This window comes from Hyperolius riggenbachi, chromosome 2, assembly GCF_040937935.1.
Source record: "Hyperolius riggenbachi isolate aHypRig1 chromosome 2, aHypRig1.pri, whole genome shotgun sequence".
In the NCBI taxonomy this organism is placed as follows: domain Eukaryota; kingdom Metazoa; phylum Chordata; class Amphibia; order Anura; family Hyperoliidae; genus Hyperolius; species Hyperolius riggenbachi.
The window spans coordinates 233,864,292-233,884,477 of record NC_090647.1 but is presented as its reverse complement, the minus strand read 5'-3'; the positions used below and the strand labels follow the sequence as shown (position 1 = coordinate 233,884,477).

General features: G+C 43.2%; 1 protein-coding gene across 15 annotated transcripts in view; it reads left to right on the top strand.

Moving 5' to 3' along the window:
• DMD (dystrophin) overlaps nucleotides 1–20,186 on the top strand; it is a 3,066,377-nt gene that overhangs the window by 2,090,347 nt on the left and 955,844 nt on the right. For all 15 annotated transcript variants that reach the window (XM_068268325.1, XM_068268327.1, XM_068268324.1 and 12 more), the window contains one exon: nucleotides 4,424–4,578. In XM_068268325.1, the coding sequence (XP_068124426.1) occupies nucleotides 4,424–4,578 (155 nt within the window). The remainder of the gene's footprint in view (nucleotides 1–4,423; nucleotides 4,579–20,186) is intronic.

Below are 20,186 nucleotides of genomic sequence, written 5' to 3'. Positions count from 1 at the left end.
TTGGCACACACATAGTACATTACCTGGAATAAAGTATAGGATACTTTTTATTCCCATAACCAAAAAGGGGGCGGAGACAAATACAAATTTCACTGGAAAATGTAAACTGCAGCCATTCTTACACTGTTAATGGCAGGGTTCTCAAACTTTGCACAGTTGGTCATTGGGTGAATGGGATTAATATTCGGAAAGGTGGGTGGAGTCTATAAAAGCAAATCAAAATTAACCTATTGATTTTCAAGGGGAATATTTACATTGCTGCCATTCTTGCACTGTTAATGGCAGAAGCCCCAAACCTGGTACAGTTGAGCATTGGTGACTAGGGTTCAATTTCAGAAAGGGGGTGGAGCCACTAACAGCCAATTAGATTTGTTTCATTCCAATGCAAATTATTGATGCCAAACACCGCAAAGCTCACAAACTTAGTAATTGATTAATTGTGCGTTAGGGTTAGAAAAGTGGGCACAGCCAACACCAGCCAAATACATAAGCGGGCAACGCCGGGTCATAAATGAGACAAATACAAATTTTACTGGGAAAATGTAAACAGCAGCCATTCTTACACTGTTAATGGTAGGGTTCTCAAACTTTGCACAGTTGGTTACTGGTTGACCGGGGTTAATATTCAGAAAAGTGGGATGAGCCTACAAAAGGCAATCAAAAATTACCTATTGATTTTTCAGGGGAATATTTCATTGCTGCCATTCTTGCACTGTTAATGGCACAAGCCTCAAACCTGGTACAGTTTATCATTGCGTGACTGGGGTTTACATTTATAAAACGGGGTGGAGCCACACACAGCCAATATGATTTGTTTCATTTTAATGCAGGTTATTGATGCCAAAGACCGCAAAGCTCACAAACTTGGTCATTGAGTAATTGATTAATTGTGTGTTAGGGTTAGGAAAGTGGGCGCAGCCAACATCCGCAAAATACATAATCGGGCAATGCCAGGTCATCAGTAGGCGGAGACAAATGCAAATTTCACTGGGAAAATGTAAACTGCAGCAATTCTTATACTTTTAATGGTAGGGTTCTTAAACTTTGCACAATTGGTCACTGGGTGACTGGGATTAATATTCAGAGAAGTGGGTGGAGCCTACAAAAGCCAATCAAAATTCACCTATTGATTTTCAAGGGGAATATGTAATTGCTACCATTCTTGCACTGTTAATGGCACAAGCCTTAAACCTGGTACAGTTGGTCATTGGGTGACTGGGGTTCAAATTCAGACAAAGGGGTGGAGCCACAAATAGCCAATCAGATTTGTTTAATCTCAATGCAAATTATTGAAGCCAAAGACCGCGAAGCTCACAAAATTGGTTATTGAGTAATTGTGTGTTAGGGTTAGTAATAGTAGGCGGAACCAACACCAGCCAAATACATACCTGAACAATGTTAGGAAAAAAGTGGGTGGAGAAAAATACAAATTTCATTATGCAAATGTAAACTGCAGCCATTCTTACACTGTTAATGGTAGGGTTCTCAAACTTTGCACAGTTGGTCACTGGGTGGCTGGGATTAATATTCAGAAAAGTGGGTGGAGTCTTTAAAAGCCAATCAAAATCCACCTATTGATTTTTAAGGGGAATATTTAATTGCTTCCATTCTTGCACTGTTAATCACCTGTATCTGGTACAGTTGGCCATTGGGTGATTGGGGTTTAAATTCAGAAAAGGGGTGGAGCCACATCCAATCAGATTAATTTTATTTAAATGCAAATTATTGATGCCAAAGACTGCAAAGCTCGCAAACTTAGTCATTAAGTAATGTGTGTTGGGGTTAGAAAAAGTGGGCGGAGCCAACACCAGCCAAATACATACCCGAGCAACGCCGGGTGTCCAGCTAGTATCTTTATAAAGAATTAAAGCCTTGCTGAGAATCCCCTATGAAGATATGGACTAGTCCAAAACCTGTCACTCCTGTCAGATTTCTGCTACCTACTGTAAGTGACAGCAGCATAGGAGAAAAAGTAATTTATGGCTCATTTTATTCTGGAAAAAACATACTTCTTATTTGTCTATGTTTGCACATATTTTAAATTTTACAATTTTTCCCGATAGTGCCCCTTTAAAGTCTGCATGCAGCGAGTTAGAAATATGTGATGCCTTACTACACAGTACTAGGAACAGGCACAAAAAAATGAATGGGCAGTGAGTTGACTTACTGAAATATTCTGCAATGCAACTAAGCACTGTGAACAGGGACAAAAGAGGTAACTGTAGTTACGCATACACATATGAATATTCCCAAACATTTTGATCACTTTAATTGAATCTGCCAGAAATGTATTGCCTCTTGCATATCTACTGATCAGCTTTTGATTATTTTTTACAATGTATTAATTGTAAATGTGGTAAGATGCTGGAAAATCTCTGTGTGAGTGGGCAGAGGAGGAGTGAAGGGAGATCAATGGACACACAGCCTTGTTCTGCATCAAATAGTGCAATGCTAGTAATTCTGATCCATACTCATTAGATTTGTGCTGAAATCTGTGTGTGAATCATGGGTAAAGAATCCACCACTAACCAGTCAATGTCCTATTAGTGCTGGTTCACACTGCGAGAGCTTTTCCAAGTTCTAGTGATTTGAAAAGCTTTTGCTAATAAAATGTGTGTGTTCTCACTTGCGTGATATAGCATAGCATTATATTAGCAAGTGCTTTTCAAATCACTGGTGCTAAGAAAACCATTTGCAGTGTGAACCAGACTTAGGGAGTGTTCAATCGGTTTGCTATATAGGACTTCTATCAGCTCATGTATGCTTTAGGTAACAAGAGGATGGGAAAATATGCACTTCAAGATTTAGGTATACTGCATAACAGTATGCATTATTTCATACTTGCAGTGGTTCTGTACTGCTCCATCAGTGACAGCACCCAGTGCTGACGTTGTGAGGGTGACTAGTGTGCTAGCTTACAGATTAGGGAAGTAATGGCCCACGACAGGGTCACTTTAACTTTAAGAGGCTATTGCCTAAAGCTATTAGATCTGTACTAGGTTTTTAGGGCCCGTTCAGATCACAAATGCGGATGGCCATGCGTGCGGAACGCGTGCGGACCGCAACGCGTACGAACGCACGCCATCCGCGTTTGTGTGCGTTGCGTGGCTGATCCCATCACTAAAAAGTGAATGGGACAGCCACACGTTTTGACAAAATCTGCATGCAGCATGCGTTCCCGGACCGCACAGGTCCGGAACGCATGCAGTGTGAACATCAGACAGTGCACTCTATGCACTGTCTGATGTCGTGCGTGTCGGCCTCCTGCACTCGTTTCCAAAACGCGGCTGGAAACGCGTGCAGTCTGAACGGACCCTTTTACTGTTACCAGTGTGCCTATTCCTGTCCCAGTGAAAGCTGACACCAAAATACAAATGCTCTGACATTCCCTTTTGTCTACATGTTTTCTGTCATTTCTTTTTCATGAATTATTTATATTACTGCTTTTTAATTGATAAATGTTATATATATATATATATATTTATTTATACACATATATTAAAACAATGAATTGGACATTCAAGAGGAAACAGGCTAAGTGAAAATGTCACTCTATGTAGCTTTTTAAATATTAGTCTTAACATGAGAAAACTCCTAAAAAAACCCTAAAAGTGAATTTCATCTTGTTTTCATGAGATGTACTCTCACTTCCTGTGGTGTTTCAGGAGGTGAAAATAAATCTTTCAAATAGCAACACAGGTAGCAATAAAAACCTGATTGCGTTTTGACTGTAATCCTATGTATCCAAGCCAAACAAAAACAAAAGTTTTGTCTTGATGTCTCTTTAATGTATATGGCTTCTGACAATCTGTGATATTATTAAATCTGTTGCACAGCTCATATTTAAAGATAAATTAATAATTTGTTACTAAGACATTTTATTAACATGAAAATCATGATTCGAATCATAGCACTCTTATAAAAAACAATTCATCAGCATCGTCAGTGAAAAAGTCTGCAATTAGAGCTGTTCTCCAGCAGATGGCACTAATTACACAATGATTTGGAAGCACGGCACAGCAGCAGTAAACAGAATGTGCCAGCATACTTGATGGCCATTCATTTGAACAATAGCTACAATCAATATACAATATTATGAATAGGATGTTGAAAAATTCAAGTGTATAATGTATTGTGTGTTTCTAGCTTTATTACAACCAATGTCACTTTTGCAGTTTCAATCCTCTGTGCACAGTACATTTGCTTACAGTTCTGCGCTCAGTATACCCTATAAGCTTTTTTTAAAAGTTTTGTGGTTTTTTTTTGGTTGTTTTAATTTTATTTTTTAATTTAATTTTTTTTTGGGTGGGGGGGGGTGTAAAATTATTGTTTTTACACTATTACTGTTGTGAGTTATTTTATTCTGTATTTTCATCTTTTTTTTGTATCTGCTAACTAGACCGTAATTATTTTCTGTTCACAGCAATTTTCCAAGGAACTTCGTCAGTGGCAGATAAATGTTGATGTGGCAAATGATTTGGCCTTGAAGCTTCTACGTGACTATTCTGCTGATGATACTAGAAAAGTAGAACTGATGAAAGACAACATTAATATAACATGGGCAAGGATTAACAAAAGGTATGACATTTTTTTCTCTGAGATTTACACTTTTCTCATTTAATGCTAAGCGATAATTAATAACTGTGATCCTTATGACAAACAGATACAAAATAATTAATATTTAATTAGCATATCACGACAAACATTGTATTTCTCTAAGGGACATATTTGTAAGTTGCAGATTCTTTACCATGGGAATGTGCAAGGATTTAATTTTCCAGATCAAATATCTTTATAAAGATGGCTTACAACTATGCTTTTATACATATAGAGCATTATCAAATATGATTTGGATAGGACATTTCCAGAGAATGTGAAGTACAGATACCTAGAATGTGCAGATTTATCAATATGGTCCTAAATAAAAATCGTTTAAAATACAAGAGTTTTATCTGATTTAAACGTAACTGTAAATCTTACAGTAGACTGTGCAGGGAAAAAAACTCGCTTGCTGCTAGAGCACAGAGGAGAACAAATATCCAATTGGGCAGTTACTAGAGAGACAAAGCAGAAACAAGACAGGGCCTTTACATCAGAAGGCAGAAGGTGATTGGTTAGTCATCTTCAGAATAACATGACAGACAAAAAACACAGCCAAGTGATTTTAGGTACTTGAAGAGTTAGTTCTTGCTTGCTACCAGGATATTTGGTTGGTTGGCAAGTAGATACTGTCTGTCTGTCTGGAAACCGTTCAAGATCTTAAAGTGGTATGAAACTCTGACATAACATTCAATAAAAATGTGTTTTCCTACTTTTTATTACTCATACAGTTATCACTAGAGAAGGGCCGAACCTCCGATTTTAGGTTTGCGAACCCCGTTCGCGAACCTTCGCGGAACGTTCGGTTCGCGGAAAAGTTCGCGAACCACAATAGACTTCAATGGGGATGTGAACTTTGAAAAATAGAAAAAATTATGCTGGCCACAAAAGTGATGGAAAAGATGTTTCAAGGGGTCTAACACCTGGAGGGGGGCATGACGGAGTGGGATACATGCTCAAAGTCCCGGGGAAAAATCTGGATGTGACGCAAAGCAGCGTTTTAAGGGCAGAAATCACGTTGAATGCTAAATTGCAGGCCTAAAGTGCTTTAAAACATCTTGCATGTGTAGACATCAATCAGGGAGTGTAATTAGAGTTCTGCTTCACACTGACACACCAAACTCACTGTGTAACGCACCGCAAACAGCTGTTTGCGTAGTGACGGCCATGCTGGACTGGTGTGCACCGTGGCGAGAGTGCAGGCCGTGGCGGTTTTCAAGCCCATATGGTCGCCGGGCTAAAGGTAGTTATATGCAGTGAGGTGGGTTCACTCAACACAACAGGTAGTTAGATGCAGTGAGGTGGGTTCACTGAACAGTAAAGGTAGTTAGATGCAGTGAGCTGGGTTCACTGAACACAACAGGTAGTTAGATGCAGTGAGGTGGGTTCACTGAACAGTAAAGGTAGTTAGATGCAGTGAGGTGGGTTCACTGAACAGTAAAGGTACTTAGATGCAGTGAGCTGGGTTCACTGAACACAACAGGTAGTTAGATGCAGTGAGGTGGGTTCACTGAACAGTAAAGGTACTTAGATGCAGTGAGCTGGGTTCACTGAACACAACAGGTAGTTATATGCACTGAGATGGGCTCACTGAACAGTAAGGCCTCGTTCACATCAAATGCGGTGCTGTACGTTTTTTCCCACTGCGGATGTGTGCGTTTTTTTAGTGCAGGGCAAAAACAATGCATTGCTATTCGTCTCGTTCACATCTATGCGTTTCCAACGTACGCGTTTTTGAAACGCATAGATGCATGCATCTGTGTGCGGAACGCGAACAAACGCATAGCAATGAAAGTCAATGGAAACGCAGATGGCCGCATGACCATGCGTTTTTTTATGCGTATTTGGCGATGCGTTTGGGGATGGACAACGAGAAATGTCCAGGTGTCCAAAAACGCATACTAAATAAAGACGCACACAAACGCATTTAAAAACCGCATACAAACGCGTACAAATGTACGCGTTTTGTCCATGCGTTTTCTGATGCGTTTCCCAAGCACACCAAACGCAGAATATATGAACGAGGCCTAAAGGTAGTTATATGCAGTGAGGTGGGTTCATTCAACACAACATGTATTTATATGCAGTGAACTGGGTTCACTCAACACAACAGGTAGTTTTTTTTTTAACCAAAAAAAAAGTTTATTAAGCATATAATACACGTACAGGCAAAGATTGCAATCACAGATACAGGGGACACATTGTATACATAACCATGTGTACAGGTTGGAGATACATGTCACATTGTGAACGCCCAATTACTGTAGATTTAAGTAGAAAGTGTTAAACCATGAAGTGGTTGCATTTATAGCTAAAAGGTTTAACAGAGGGGCGAAATAAATTAGTGTAGTATGATTTAAGGAACATCAAGGAACAATAAGGGGGGGGTTAAACATTAGAACAGTGCAGTATAGTGTTGCGTGACAAATAGGTTACAGGTACTGTTTTTAACCACAATTTAGGATGTAGGGCGTCACGCCATTACCAAGCAATGTTAATACAGGCACACTGAGTTTAAGAACTGGGGATTATTTACGGTTTTTCCATTGATCCCAGATTAGGTGGAATTGAGGTATGCGACTCCTGTGTGTATAGACCAATTTTTTATAGGCCAGCCCATCATCCAAGCGTTTAATCCAGCTAGAGAGCGCAGGCACCACAGGGGACAGCCAACGTAGGGCTACCTCCTGCCGCGCCGCAAATAGGGCCTCACGAACAAATGCCTTAATGCAAGGTTGTAGGCCCTCATCTTGGATGACACCCAACACACACAAAATTGGGTCAAGGGTTACTGGGGAGCCCATCTTATCGTGTAAAAATGTTATTACTTGTTTCCAAAAAACGGTTACTTGAGGGCAGCTCCAGATTAAGTGAAAAAATGAAGGGGAGTCGAACCCGCATTTTGGGCATAGTCTGCTGGCGTTGACATCATATTTGACCATTCGAGACGGGGTAAGATATGCCTGATGTAAAATGTATAGCTGGGTAGCTCGGTCTTTAATGCACACCGAGACTCTCTTAACTGCTTCCAGGGCCTCATCCCAGTCGTCTTCCTCCAAGACCAGACCCTCATTGAGCCATTTCTCCTTGGATACTAGGGTACGATCACAGGCACCACTTTCTATTAATTCTTTGTAGATATCTCCTATTTGGTGTTTGGTGGGGCCTTTTTCAATTAAGTGTAGTATGTTATGGGACTCGTTGCAAATAGATAACTTTTTAAATTGTGCCTGGAAGGCATGCTTCAATTGCAGGTATCTAAAATAGTGAGCTGCAATGGTGGGATAGCGTTCTAGCAGGGTATTGAATGAGATAAAGTTCTGCCCATTCAATATGTGGCCTAAGAATGTAATTCCAGCCCTCTCCCAAAATACTGGGTCAGGGATGGTATTAAACTCAGGGAGTTGTGGATTATGCCAGAACGGGGTATGGAAGTCATATTTAGTGGAGGAGTAGAGACCACCAACTCTCTTCCAGACAGTGCAGGCTTGTACTAGGATTGTATTGTGTGATTTGTTTGGAGGGATATATTCGCGAAGTATATCCAAGGCAACACTTTCCCTTGCTGGGTCGTTGTCATATCCCAGTGCTTCAGGGTTATATAGGTTATTGGTGGAAAAACAGGTAGCTATGTGTTGGATTTGGGCCGCAAAGTAATAATGCTGGATAGATGGAAGGGCTAAACCCCCCAGGCCATTTGGGTTTATCAAGAGAGAGTATTTAACACGGGGTCTCTTATTGTTCCACACAAAGGATAGAATGATGCCTCTAAATTTCTTGAAGATTTAGAGTGGTATGTATATAGGGGAGTGGTGGAGAACGTAAAGAAGCTTGGGGAGCAATACCATCTTGACTAGATTTATTCTACCCACTACCGATAGATATAGTTTAGACCAAGACCTGCATTTTGTTTGTACCAAGTTAATAAGGGGCAGTATTTCCGATGTCATATACTGTTTAGGGTCCAAGTGGATCAGCACTCCAAGGTATTTGAAAGATTGCACTGTTTGTAATGGAGTAGACGACTGGGATTGAGGCACAGGAGGGACATCTAAGTACATCAAGACCGATTTGGATTTGTTCAGCTTTAAACCGGAGTAGTAACCGGACTCCTCTATCACGTCCAACGCAGCCACGAGAGAGGGGCCCGGGTCCCCCAGAAACAAAATTGTATCATCAGCATAAAGGCTGACCTTTTCTTCTGAGTGCTCTGTACGTAGACCATGAATCATGGGATTGGCCCTAATGCGGCAGGCCAGAGGCTCTACAGCTAAAGCGTATAGGAGGGGGGATAAGGGGCATCCCTGTCTAGTTCCACGGCCTAGAGAAAAAGACTCTGAGATCCACCCATTCGTGCCCACCCTTGCCCTAGGGGCCTGATATAGCAATTTGACCCATTTGCTGAATACCTCCCCAAAGCCAAACCTGGCAAGAACCGCCTGGAGGTAGGGCCATTCGACAGTGTCAAATGCTTTGGCCATGTCCAAAGAGGCAACAGCTCTATGGCCAGAATTAGAGTGATTGGCTTGCAAGTTAGTCATTAGACGCCGAATGTTTATTGCCGTATTTTTTCCAGGCATAAAGCCAGTTTGGTCAGGGTGAATTAACGTTAATATTACTGAGTTTAATCTGATGGCTAGTATCTTTGCTAAAATTTTAATGTCTGCTGTAAGAAGAGAAATTGGACGATACGAGTCGCATAGAAGGGGGTCCTTGCCAGGTTTGGGTAGGACAATAATAAGGGCCTCTGTCATGGAGGGGGGGAGTTGGCCTAACTCAAAAGCCGCTTCATAGGTTTGTAGTAACAGAGGTGTGATAGTGTCAGAGTATTTTTTATAGACCTCAATAGGAAGGCCGTCCAGGCCTGGAGCTTTTTTATTAGGGAAGCTAGCTATTGCTGTGGATAGCTCGTCTTGGGTTATAGGGGCATCTAGTATCTCGGCCTGGTCTGGAGTTAACCTAGGGAGATCTATCTCAGACAGGAAGATCTCAGAGTCCGTTTGTGTAGCCAGGGTTTTACTAGTGTATAGAGACTTATAGTATTTATAGAAGGTTGCATTAATATCGGCACACCCGAAGACTGGTGAACCAGTGGTATCGCTGATGTGGGTGATTACAGGGGGCGAAGTATAAACCTTTGAAATTTTAGCAAGTAATGTGCCTGCTCTCTTGCCCTGTTCAAAATGAGCTTGTTTGTTGAAGAAGAAAGAGTTTGCTTTTAGTGAGTTCTTCTATTATTTGTTTATGTTGCCGCTCTAGCGTCTGCCATGCAGCCAGAGTTTCAGGAGAAGGGTTATATATATATTGGGCTTTGGCTAGATCAATTTTTGTACTAAGGTCTGCCTCACGCTGTTTTGAATCGGTCTTGCAAGCGCTTACAGCCTGAATCATTTCACCTCTAGTATAGGCTTTGAATGTTTCCCAAACCAAAAGTGCATCCTCCTCGTCTCTGTGGTCAAATATAAAATTATCTAAATGTGTAGTTATTAGGTCGTGCGTATTTATTAGTTCTAGCCAAAAGGGATTCAATTTCCAGAATACAAAGGGCGGTTTTAAGCCCCAGTCTAGGGAAAGAGTTATTGGCGAGTGATCAGACACCAGGCGCGGCAGCGCTCCAACCTCCGCCACACATCTCAGGGTTATATATGATGCCAGAAAATAGTCTAGTCGTGAGGAGGTTTTAAAAGTAGCAGAGTAGTATGTATAGAGTTTATCTTGCATGTGGAAGTTGCGCCATACATCAGTCAAACCCATCTCAGCTATTAAATTTGCAAATGAGGTAGGTTTATCCAACCGTGGGGGGAATCCTGTCAAGGTAGGCATTACTCATTGTGTTAAAGTCCCCCATCCACAGCGCCTGAGCACACTGATGTTGTGTTGCGAATTTTACGCCCTCTTGGAGCACTGTGGCACAATATGGAGGGGGGATGTATATGTTAAATATAAGCAACTCGGTTCCATTTATTTTACAATGAATGAAAACGAATCTGCCGAATTGGTCACATTTGACATGCAGTGGTTGGAACTGTACCGATTTTTTTATCAACACGGAGACACCACGTGAGTATTGGAATAAGGTGGAATGATAGGACCATCCGACCCAACCCCGGTTTAGTGCCAATATTTTACCACCCGAGATGTGGGTTTCCTGAAGCGCCACCACGTCCGGCCTGTGTCTGTTGAGATAGTTAAAAATCATGTGCCTCTTCATTGGGTCATTCATACCCCTTACGTTCCAGCTTACAAATTTCAACTTAAGTGACTGCATTTGTCTGCATGGTGAGTGTCTGAATACAGAGTGTGGTTGTAGTGGTTATGTTCAGTGTCATAGTTGAAAAGTAGTTTGCCAAAAGTATTTCTTCGTTTGCATAAAGGCCTGTATCTTGTGTTACTTGTACCATTCTGAGCATTAATAAACATAAACTTAACTTGAAATAAAATCCCCGTCCCTAATCTACCCCTAGCCCACCCTAGTCGGCCCAAAAGTGGTCAGACCCTTATACCCTTAACTAACAACGGCAACAATCAACAGCTAGCCAAAAATTGACCAATGCTGTTGGGGGGGTACCTTACGGAAGCCTACCCTAAACCTTATTGCAATAGTGCAAAAGAACCTGCAAAACAGAAAAACTTGTATATTTACCTGCAGATGGGGGGTGGCGGGGAAAAGGGAGGCGGCCCCTAAAAGGCTGTCTCCTATTTCCCGGCCCTCCCGCCTTAACAAATCACATATTACCCATAACCACATATTACATCCATATGGCGATTTTGAGCCTTATACTACATATATAAGATATACTGTAAACACATGGGTATCACGCAACTTGTAGGAGAGTAGAGAACTGAAGCATCGTAGTTCTCAATGTGCGTTCATAACCTGAGGAGCCAGAGGAGAGTTTCCCCTCAGTTTGTGTGGTTGACTTGCAAAGAGCCTATTAGGAGCCAGTGACATGAGTTCAGATTAAGGAAAGCCCGAGATAGATGTAATTGAGGCAGATTGTACATTGGGCATACTAAAACGTATGATGCTGGTCAATCTAATGTAGAGTATAAGCAAGTGGCCATTAGGTGAAAGTGCCAGGTTATGAACGCCAGAGTCACGGCTTCAACAGCGTATACAGGTAGCGTAGAGATCTGCCTCAGTTGTGTGCATTTCCAAGTCAGGGCGAGCAAACAGCGTGTCCTGAAAAAGTACATGCCGGTGAGGCAAATAAAGTGCGGCTATACAATGCGGGCTTGGTTGCAAATGTAAAGACATCCGGCGAAGATGTAGTTGTGCATTGCCATGGGCACTTATGTAGCAATTATATGAAGTGAGGATAGGCAAGGAGCTAAACGGCAAAAGAAACAAGTATAGAGGCACTGTGGGCATGACGCTGCTGTGGCGCATGGGGTGCAGCGGGCATATTGTAGGCCTAGCTGGCGTGTATTGAACAGCGGGCAACACGCCTGTGGAAAAGTCTCGGACAATAAGTGCGCCATCTTAATGTATATCGGGGTTGAGGGGGATGAAGCGTATAGCTGTAGTGTACTCACTCATCCGGTGCATGCTGGCTACGCACGGGAGACCGATAGGCCGCTGGGCGCTTTTCCAGCCAGTCCGCGGCAGCTTCTGGGGTGCTGAAGAAGTGAACGCGGTCGTTTTCTACCACCCGCAGCTTAGAGGGATAAAGCATGGCGTAGGCTAAGCCACGGTCACAAAGTTTTTTCTTGACGTTGATGAACGTGGCACGCTGTTTCTGAAGGTCAATGGAGTAGTCAGGATAAAACGAAATATTGGCGTTCTCGTAGCTTATTTCACCTTTGGCGCGAGCTTCTTTAAGGATTGCGTCCCGGTCCCTGAAGTTTAGCAACTTCATGATGAATGTGCGAGAGGGTGATCCTGGCGGGGGCACCTTCGGAGAAACTCGATGTGCGCGCTCTATGATGAACACGGAGGAGAAGGCCTCTCTGCCGAATACCTCGACAAGCAGCTTTTCCGCAAAGAGTTCCGGCGAGTTACCCTCTATCTTTTCCGGTAAGCCCACTATACGGATATTAGAGCGCCTATTGCGATTTTCAAGATCTTCTTGGCGTTCTCGGAGAGTTTTGACCTCAGTCTGGGTCTGCGAAATGTCACGCTGCTCAGGCTTCATTTGGTCCTCAAGGCGGCCGACTCTATCCTCCGTCTCCGTCACTCTGGTACGCAATGTCTGCATGTCAGCCCTGAGGAGGGAGACATCCGACCTCACCTCCTCAAGCTTAGCAGTTATGGCTGTGAGGGCTGCTTGACAGGATGAGATGCCTTGCATAATTTGCTGGAGTGACGGGACAGGCGTATCAGAGTCCAAGGTCTAGTCGCCATCTTGGGCCTCGTGTCGGAATTTCGCCAGCTTGGCGGCCGCCTCAGAGCCCTTTCTTGACATGGCTAAGGGTACCTCCGTGCTCACGAGGCAGTGTGAAGCCAAGGGTGGCAAGCTGTGTGCTGATTGGAATGGAAAATTTGGGTCAGGATGATTACTATCGGAGATTCAGGCGGGAGCTCTCGTCCTGCACGTCTTACTCCATGGACTTCCGGCCACGCCCCCCCCAACACAACAGGTAGTTAGATGCAGTGAGGTGGGTTCACTCAACACAACAGCTAGGTATATGCAGTGAGGTGGGTTGACCCAACAGTAAATGTAGTTATATGCAGTGAGGTGGGTTCACTCAACACAACAGATAGTTAGATGCAGTGAGCTGGGTTCACTCAACACAACAGGTAGTTAGATGCAGTGAGCTGGGTTCACTGAACACAACAGGTAGTTAGATGCAGTGAGGTGGGTTCACTCAACAGAAAAGGTAGTTAGATGCAGTGACTGGGTTCGCTCAACACAAAGCTAGGTATATGCAGTGATGAGGTGGGTTAAGTAAACACAACAAGTACTGGGTATATGCAGTACTGGGTAGTACAATGTGCAGCTCACTGTCACACACACAGGTAGTCACTGAATGTGCTGGGCTGCTGGCAGTGGCACACACACTATGAATTAGCAAGGCTGTGCATGCAACAAAAGTGTCAGTTTGACACACAGAAGAAAAAAAAAAGTACAGGATGAGCTCTGAAAAGAGCTGTTGAGGGGTGCTATAAAAGCAATAATAATCAGCCAGGAGCAAGCTAAGCAGCCAAGAACCTAACTAATCTGTCCCTAGGAGAACAAGTCTGCAGCAGCTGTCCCTAGTCTGTCTCTAGCAGGCACACGAGTGAGTGTAATAGCCGGGGGGCCTGCCTTATATAAGGGGGGGTGAGGCTCCAGGGCTTAGTGTAGCCTGAATGGCTACAATGTGCCTGCTGACTGTGATGCAGAGGGTCAAAGTTGACCCTCATAGTGCATTATGGGGCGAATCGAACTTCTGCCCACCAAAGTTCGCCTGGAACCGTTCGCGGTGAACCGTTCGGCCCATCTCTAGTTATCACATTTACTTGTGTGCACACGTAATATTGTCTATTTACAAATTACAGGTTTCCAAAGTGTAGTTTTTCTTGCCCTGAAAGCTGCCACTGCATTTTATTATTTTTCTATTATAACTGCTTTTTATTATATATGAAAATCCTCTAATGAGCTATTATGAACTCTGTGTGTGCCTGAAGCAGAGACCGTTTCTCAGAGAGTGTTTGTTTACATTCCAGTGTTGATACATTTGTGTTTAACAAGTAAAAAATATACTGTTATCTCCAGTGTGGATGAGGATTTGAAGCTGAATTTACAGGAGAAAGTACTTTGTTTAACCATTTCAGTGATGTTCTGCTAGAATTTTTTTTCTGGGATAGTAGCTTTCAAGCTGTGAGGAATCTTTTAGAACAAAGAGAAATGCTGGCTTTCAGACCACTTTAAAGTACACCTGAAGTGGGATACACAGGCTGTCATATTTATTTACTTTTAAACAATATCAGATGCCTGGTATACCACTTGTATTTTGTGTATCTGTATCACACACTTGAATCAATTATGCAGTAAACCTAGTCAAACTTCAGTCAAACATCTGATCTGCATGCTGGGTCTATGACTAAAAGTAGTAGAGGCAGGGGTTCAGCAGGGCAGAGGATCAGCAGGGCAGCCAGGAAATTTGCATTAATTAAATGGAAATAAGTATGGCAGCCTCCACATTCCTCTCAGTTCAGGTGCCCTGTAAGCAATCTAATGGTGAGTAATAAAAACTGATATTGATAATAAAAAATAATCTTAGACCTGTTATTCTCCATTCCATTTGTGGAATTTCGAATCTGGATCAGTGAGGGTTTAGTCCATATGCCATGCAGATGCCCATATACACAATGCCAGGTGCTGATCGGTGTATGCCCTTTCTTCCTGGCTTTTACCATTTTCCACCTTGCCATTTGTCGGACTCTTCTAGACCATCCTGTGCATTCTGCATCTTGTGTAGTGCCACTGATCTCTGTTTCTATGGATCCAGGACTTGATGCCTGCTCTTCTGAATTCCTAAATAAGAGAGGACCATAGACAAAGTCCAATATTTTCAGTAGAAAATTTAGGAGTAGGAAAGGATTTATTCATGTAGAAGCCATTCTCAAAATGCTAACAATATAACTGGTCTGCATTGCAGCAAACTACATTACACATTATGAATCATTATTCCACTGCATTACTCTTTTGTTTAAAAATCTTCTTAATTGCCCAGCTTCAAAATATGCTGTGTCTGAATAATTGCAGTAATTGCCCGTGAAACATGTATATGTTACTGCAGAGCTGTGTTATTCTGCAGCTAAAATACTGCTTCAGTGACTTTGTAGTACATTACATAAGTAAACACTAGTCAGGCAGAAAATAGTGGATATTCTACATGGATGGTGTGAATTTTTCATTCTGGTACGAATGAGTGAAACAGCTCTTTTTAGCTTAACTAGAAAACAGTAGGCAATATGTGACATTTGGGATTCGATCAGAATATGTTCTGGATCATTTTAATTGCACTAAATTGGGGAAAAGTAAATTATGATGAATTGTCTCCTTGTGTTTCTATGTGAGAAAGTTGCTATTTCATTGCCACCACCAGATTTTCCCAGTGAACATGACTTCCAGAGATGAAGTAATTTGCCCTCATTATTCGGTACTCTTCTATTCAGCTTCATTTGTATGGTATTTTTGAATTTATGTCATTTGAATTGCATGGAATTCTTATCTAAAATACTCCGTAAGGATTGAATTGTCCTTTAAATGACCTTAGTATGCACAATATTAACTGCTTCTATTGTCTGAAACTTTATATTTTTGTTTGCTCACATTTATAGTTACAACTGCAAATTGACTGTATTGTGCACTTATGCTCCAGATTTGCCATTTTGGCCTCTAAAATAGATTTTTCCTTTGTTTTATTTGTGCACTGATGGTAGCATTCTCTACCAGTTCCTATGCAGTCTATAGCATTGTTTATAGCATCCAACCAGGGCCGGATTTAGGCCTAGGCAACGGCCTAGACCACCACAGGAGGAAGGGCACCAAAGCAGCAGGCTAAACTGGTGCAGCATTTGCAAGCTTGCAAATGCTGCAATGCAGGGAGATCAGGCGAGCGCCTGAATGTGTTACTCTGCTGCTAGCTGCCTGTGAAGCAGCCACCTTGCTCTTTGTGCACATTTGCATTGTGGCTTTGGACTTGGGCAGCATTAGAGACGGAAACAAAGAGGAAGCTTCGGGAGCGGAGAAATGAGTGACACAGATGGCTGCTGTGGTGTGAAGGTGAACTGGCTACGAATACTGAAAGGTTGGGGGGTGGGAAAAAGGAGGGATTAAGGGAGCCATCTGGCTACATGTACTGGAGGGAGGGGGGGAGAAGTCATCTGGCTACATGTACTAGAGAGAAGGGATCATCTGGCTACCTATCCTGGAAAGGGGGTAGGAGTCATCTCACCACCTATACTTGGGGGGGGGGGGGTCATCAGGCTACCTATACTAGCAAGAAGGGGGGAGAGGTCATCTCACTACCTGTACTGAAGGGGGAGCAGCTGGTGACAGTGGCCTAGGGCGGTAAAGAGTACAAATATGGCCCTGCATCCAACCCACTGGCCTTTAATTCTGTATGCTACTCGCACACCGCTGAGAGACCATCTATGTCTTCTGGCTTGAATTTCCACACACTTGCTTATTGTAAACAGAGCATTATGTGTGGAGAGGTTCATGTAGATGTGTGTATGCAACAGCATGAGGAGACAATGGCTGTCAGGAAGAGGATCTTGATGGGCAAACCAAGAAACTGGAAAAATACAACAAAAGAATACCAGGGGCCAATAGTTACATAACAGTAATAGCTTTCAATAAAAAGTGTACCTGGTGGCTGCAATGAACAAGAAACATTCACTACAGCCTCCAGGCACAGTTTTTATTAACTTGAGGAAACAGGAAAACTCCTGTGAAACATGTTGTGCAAGAAATTTATATGATTGCATTTTTTTCACCAGGTGAAGTAACTGCTACCTCTCCTTTTTGACAGTTTTTAACTATTGTATTCTTATTTTCTTCACTAAGGGTGCTACTACTATGCAAGAAATGAGGAGGAGAGATTTTTTTTGTCAGGCCTTGTACACTCTTGCATTCAATATCCAATTAAAAAAAGTTTTCAAGCCTGCTTTGGCCTTTTTATGATAGTTAAGTTATAATTAGAGATAGCCTGACCAGTTCGCCGGTGAACTTGTTCGCGCAAACAACGCGGGTTCGCGAATATATAGCGAGTGCGACCCGCCCTGTATACTGCATCATTGGGCAAAACTTTGACCCTCTACATCACAGTCAGCAGACACATGGCAGCCAATCAGGCTGCACTCCCTCCTGGACCCCAGCCCCCCCCTTATATAAGGCAGCAGCGTCGGCCATATTCTCACTTCTGTCTGCTGCCTGCTTTAGTGAGAGAAGGGAGAGGTTGCTGGAGAGATAGGGAAAGCGTTAGTTAGGTCTTGTTAGCTTGCTCCTTGCTAATATTTGTTGCTGAAAAGCACCACAAAAAACGCTCTTTTGAGAGCTAATGTTCTTGTGATGTGTTTTTTTTGTGTGGCCCACTGACACTGCATATACAGCCCTGTCTGTCGCAGTTGGCCCTTGCTAATTGCTATACTGTGCCAGGTGCAGCACATTCAGTGCATTCCTTTTCACTGCACCTGTGTGACTGCACATTGTATTATACCACCAGTCACTGCATACCTTTCACTGCATCTGTGTGACTGCACACTGTTTTATATACCAGTCAGTGCATACCTTTTCATTGCACCTGTGTGACTGCACATTGTATTATACCACCAATTACTGCATACCTTTCACTGCATCTGTGTGACTGCACATTGTATTATACCAGCAGTAAATGTATACCTTTCACTGCATCTGTGTGACTGCACATTGTATTATACCAGCAGTCACTGCATACCTTTCACTGCATCTGTGTGACTGCACATTGTATTATACCAGCAATCAGTACCTTTCACTGAATCTGTGTGACTGCACATTGTATTATACCATTCAGTGCATACCTTTCACTTGAATGGATGGCAGACTTGCCCTCCATAACAGATTCTCATTGAAGGAACTGCACAGACAGCATAAAAAGTAATACAAAAATAGATGTAAGCTTTAACAATGGTAGAGAAAGAACCATCGACAGTCTGAGCAGTGATGAATCCCTGGACTACTGGGTGTGAAGGCTTGACCTGTGGCCAGAGCTGTCCCAATTTACCATGCAACTTCTGCCTTGCCCTACCTCAAGCGTCCTAGAAAGGAACTTCAGCGCAGCTGAAGGCATTGTCAGTCAGAAGAGAAGTCACCTATGTCAAAAAAGTGCTCAGTACCTCACCTTTATCAAAATGAATGAGGCATGGATCCCGGAGGGCTGCTGCCTGTCCGAAGACTAAGTCAGTCCCCACACACAGCATCTCTGCCTGCACGCCATGTGGCTGCCTGCTCGAAGACTAAGTCAGTCCCCACACAGCATCTCTGCCTGCAGGCCACTTGACTCCTTCTCCGCCACCACCAGGACTCCAGGTGGGTTCTTGAATTTTTAAGGCTGCTAACAAAAAAAATATTTTTTCTGGTGCATGTACATGCCTGCCTAATTTTTCTGGCTGCAACAACAAAACAAAAGGCATGTACAAGTGTCAATTCCTCTTCGTGATCCTTACCTTGCCGCGGTGAAGGGGCTTGTGTATCACAATGAAGCAATGACCTATATGAGTGTGTTGGGGGGCACACCCCAGATAATAAGGTCATTGCTTCATTGTGGACAGACCAAATTATATCAGCTGGACAGTCACTGATGTTCTGTCATTGAGCTACCTCAGCCCGACCATATGGGCTTTAAAACCGCCATCGCCTGCCCTCTCGCCATTGTGCGCACCATTCCAGCACGGCCATCACTACACAAACAGCTGTTTGCAGTGTGCGTTACACCATGAGTTTGGTCTGGTCTTGGTAGTGTAAAGCAGTACACTACTTACACTAACTACTGATCCATGTCTACACACGCAAGATGTTTTCAAGCACTTTATGCCTCCATTTAGGGATGCAATGTGATTTCTGCACTTATTATAACCCTACTGTGCGTCAAATCCGTAATTTTCCCCGGGACTTTTGGCATGTATCCCACTCTGCCATGCCCCCCTCCAGGTGTTAGACCCCTTAAAACATCTTTTCCATCACTTTTGTGGCCATATACAGTGTTTGTAGTTTTGCGGAAGTTCGCGTTTGAGGTTCGCGAACCCAAAATCGGAGTTTCAAGCCATCTCCAGTTATAATAGGAATCTATGGGAGCACTTGCCAAAAGAATGAAAAACACCTGCCAAATCCTAGAAAAACACTCACCAAATGCTCAAAGAAAGCCTTAACCACCTGAGCGGTCTGGACGAGCTCAGCTCGTCCAACACCGCCGGAGGTCGCCGCTCAGGCCCTGCTGGGCCGATTTTCATCAAATAAAAAGCAGCACACGCAGCCGGCACTTTGCCAGCCGCGTGTGCTGCCTGATCGCCGCCGCTCTGCGGCGATCCGCCGCGAGCAGCGGCGAAAGAGGGTCCCCCCAGCCGCCTGAGCCCAGCGTAGCCGGAACAAAAAGTTCCGGCCAGCGCTAAGGGCTGGATCGGAGGCGGCTGACGTCAGGACGTCGGCTGACGTCGATGACGTCACTCCGCTCGTCGCTATGGCGACGATATAAGCAAAACAAGGAAGGCCGCTCATTGCGGCCTTCCTTGTTTATTCTGGGCGCCGGAGGCGATCGGAAGATCGCCTCCGGAGCGCCCTCTAGTGGGCTTTCATGCAGCCAACTTTCAGTTGGCTGCATGAAATAGTTTTTTTTTTATTTAAAAAAAAACCTCCCGCAGCCACCCTGGCGATTTAATCAGAACGCCAGGGTGGTTAAACAAAGCATTTGCTAGATGTGTGCAATGAAAAAAGCCCTGCACACCCGATTCCTCCCATGCTATGTAACATAGAACTTTTTCTATACCACACTGACAGGGTAAGAGGATTTCTTTTTCCTCTCTTTTGCTTATCTCTTCTTCTTTTCCTCATAACACTCTTTTTCCGTGCTTGGAAAAAAACAAACAAAAAACAAAAAAACCTTACAGTTCCTTTTTAAGG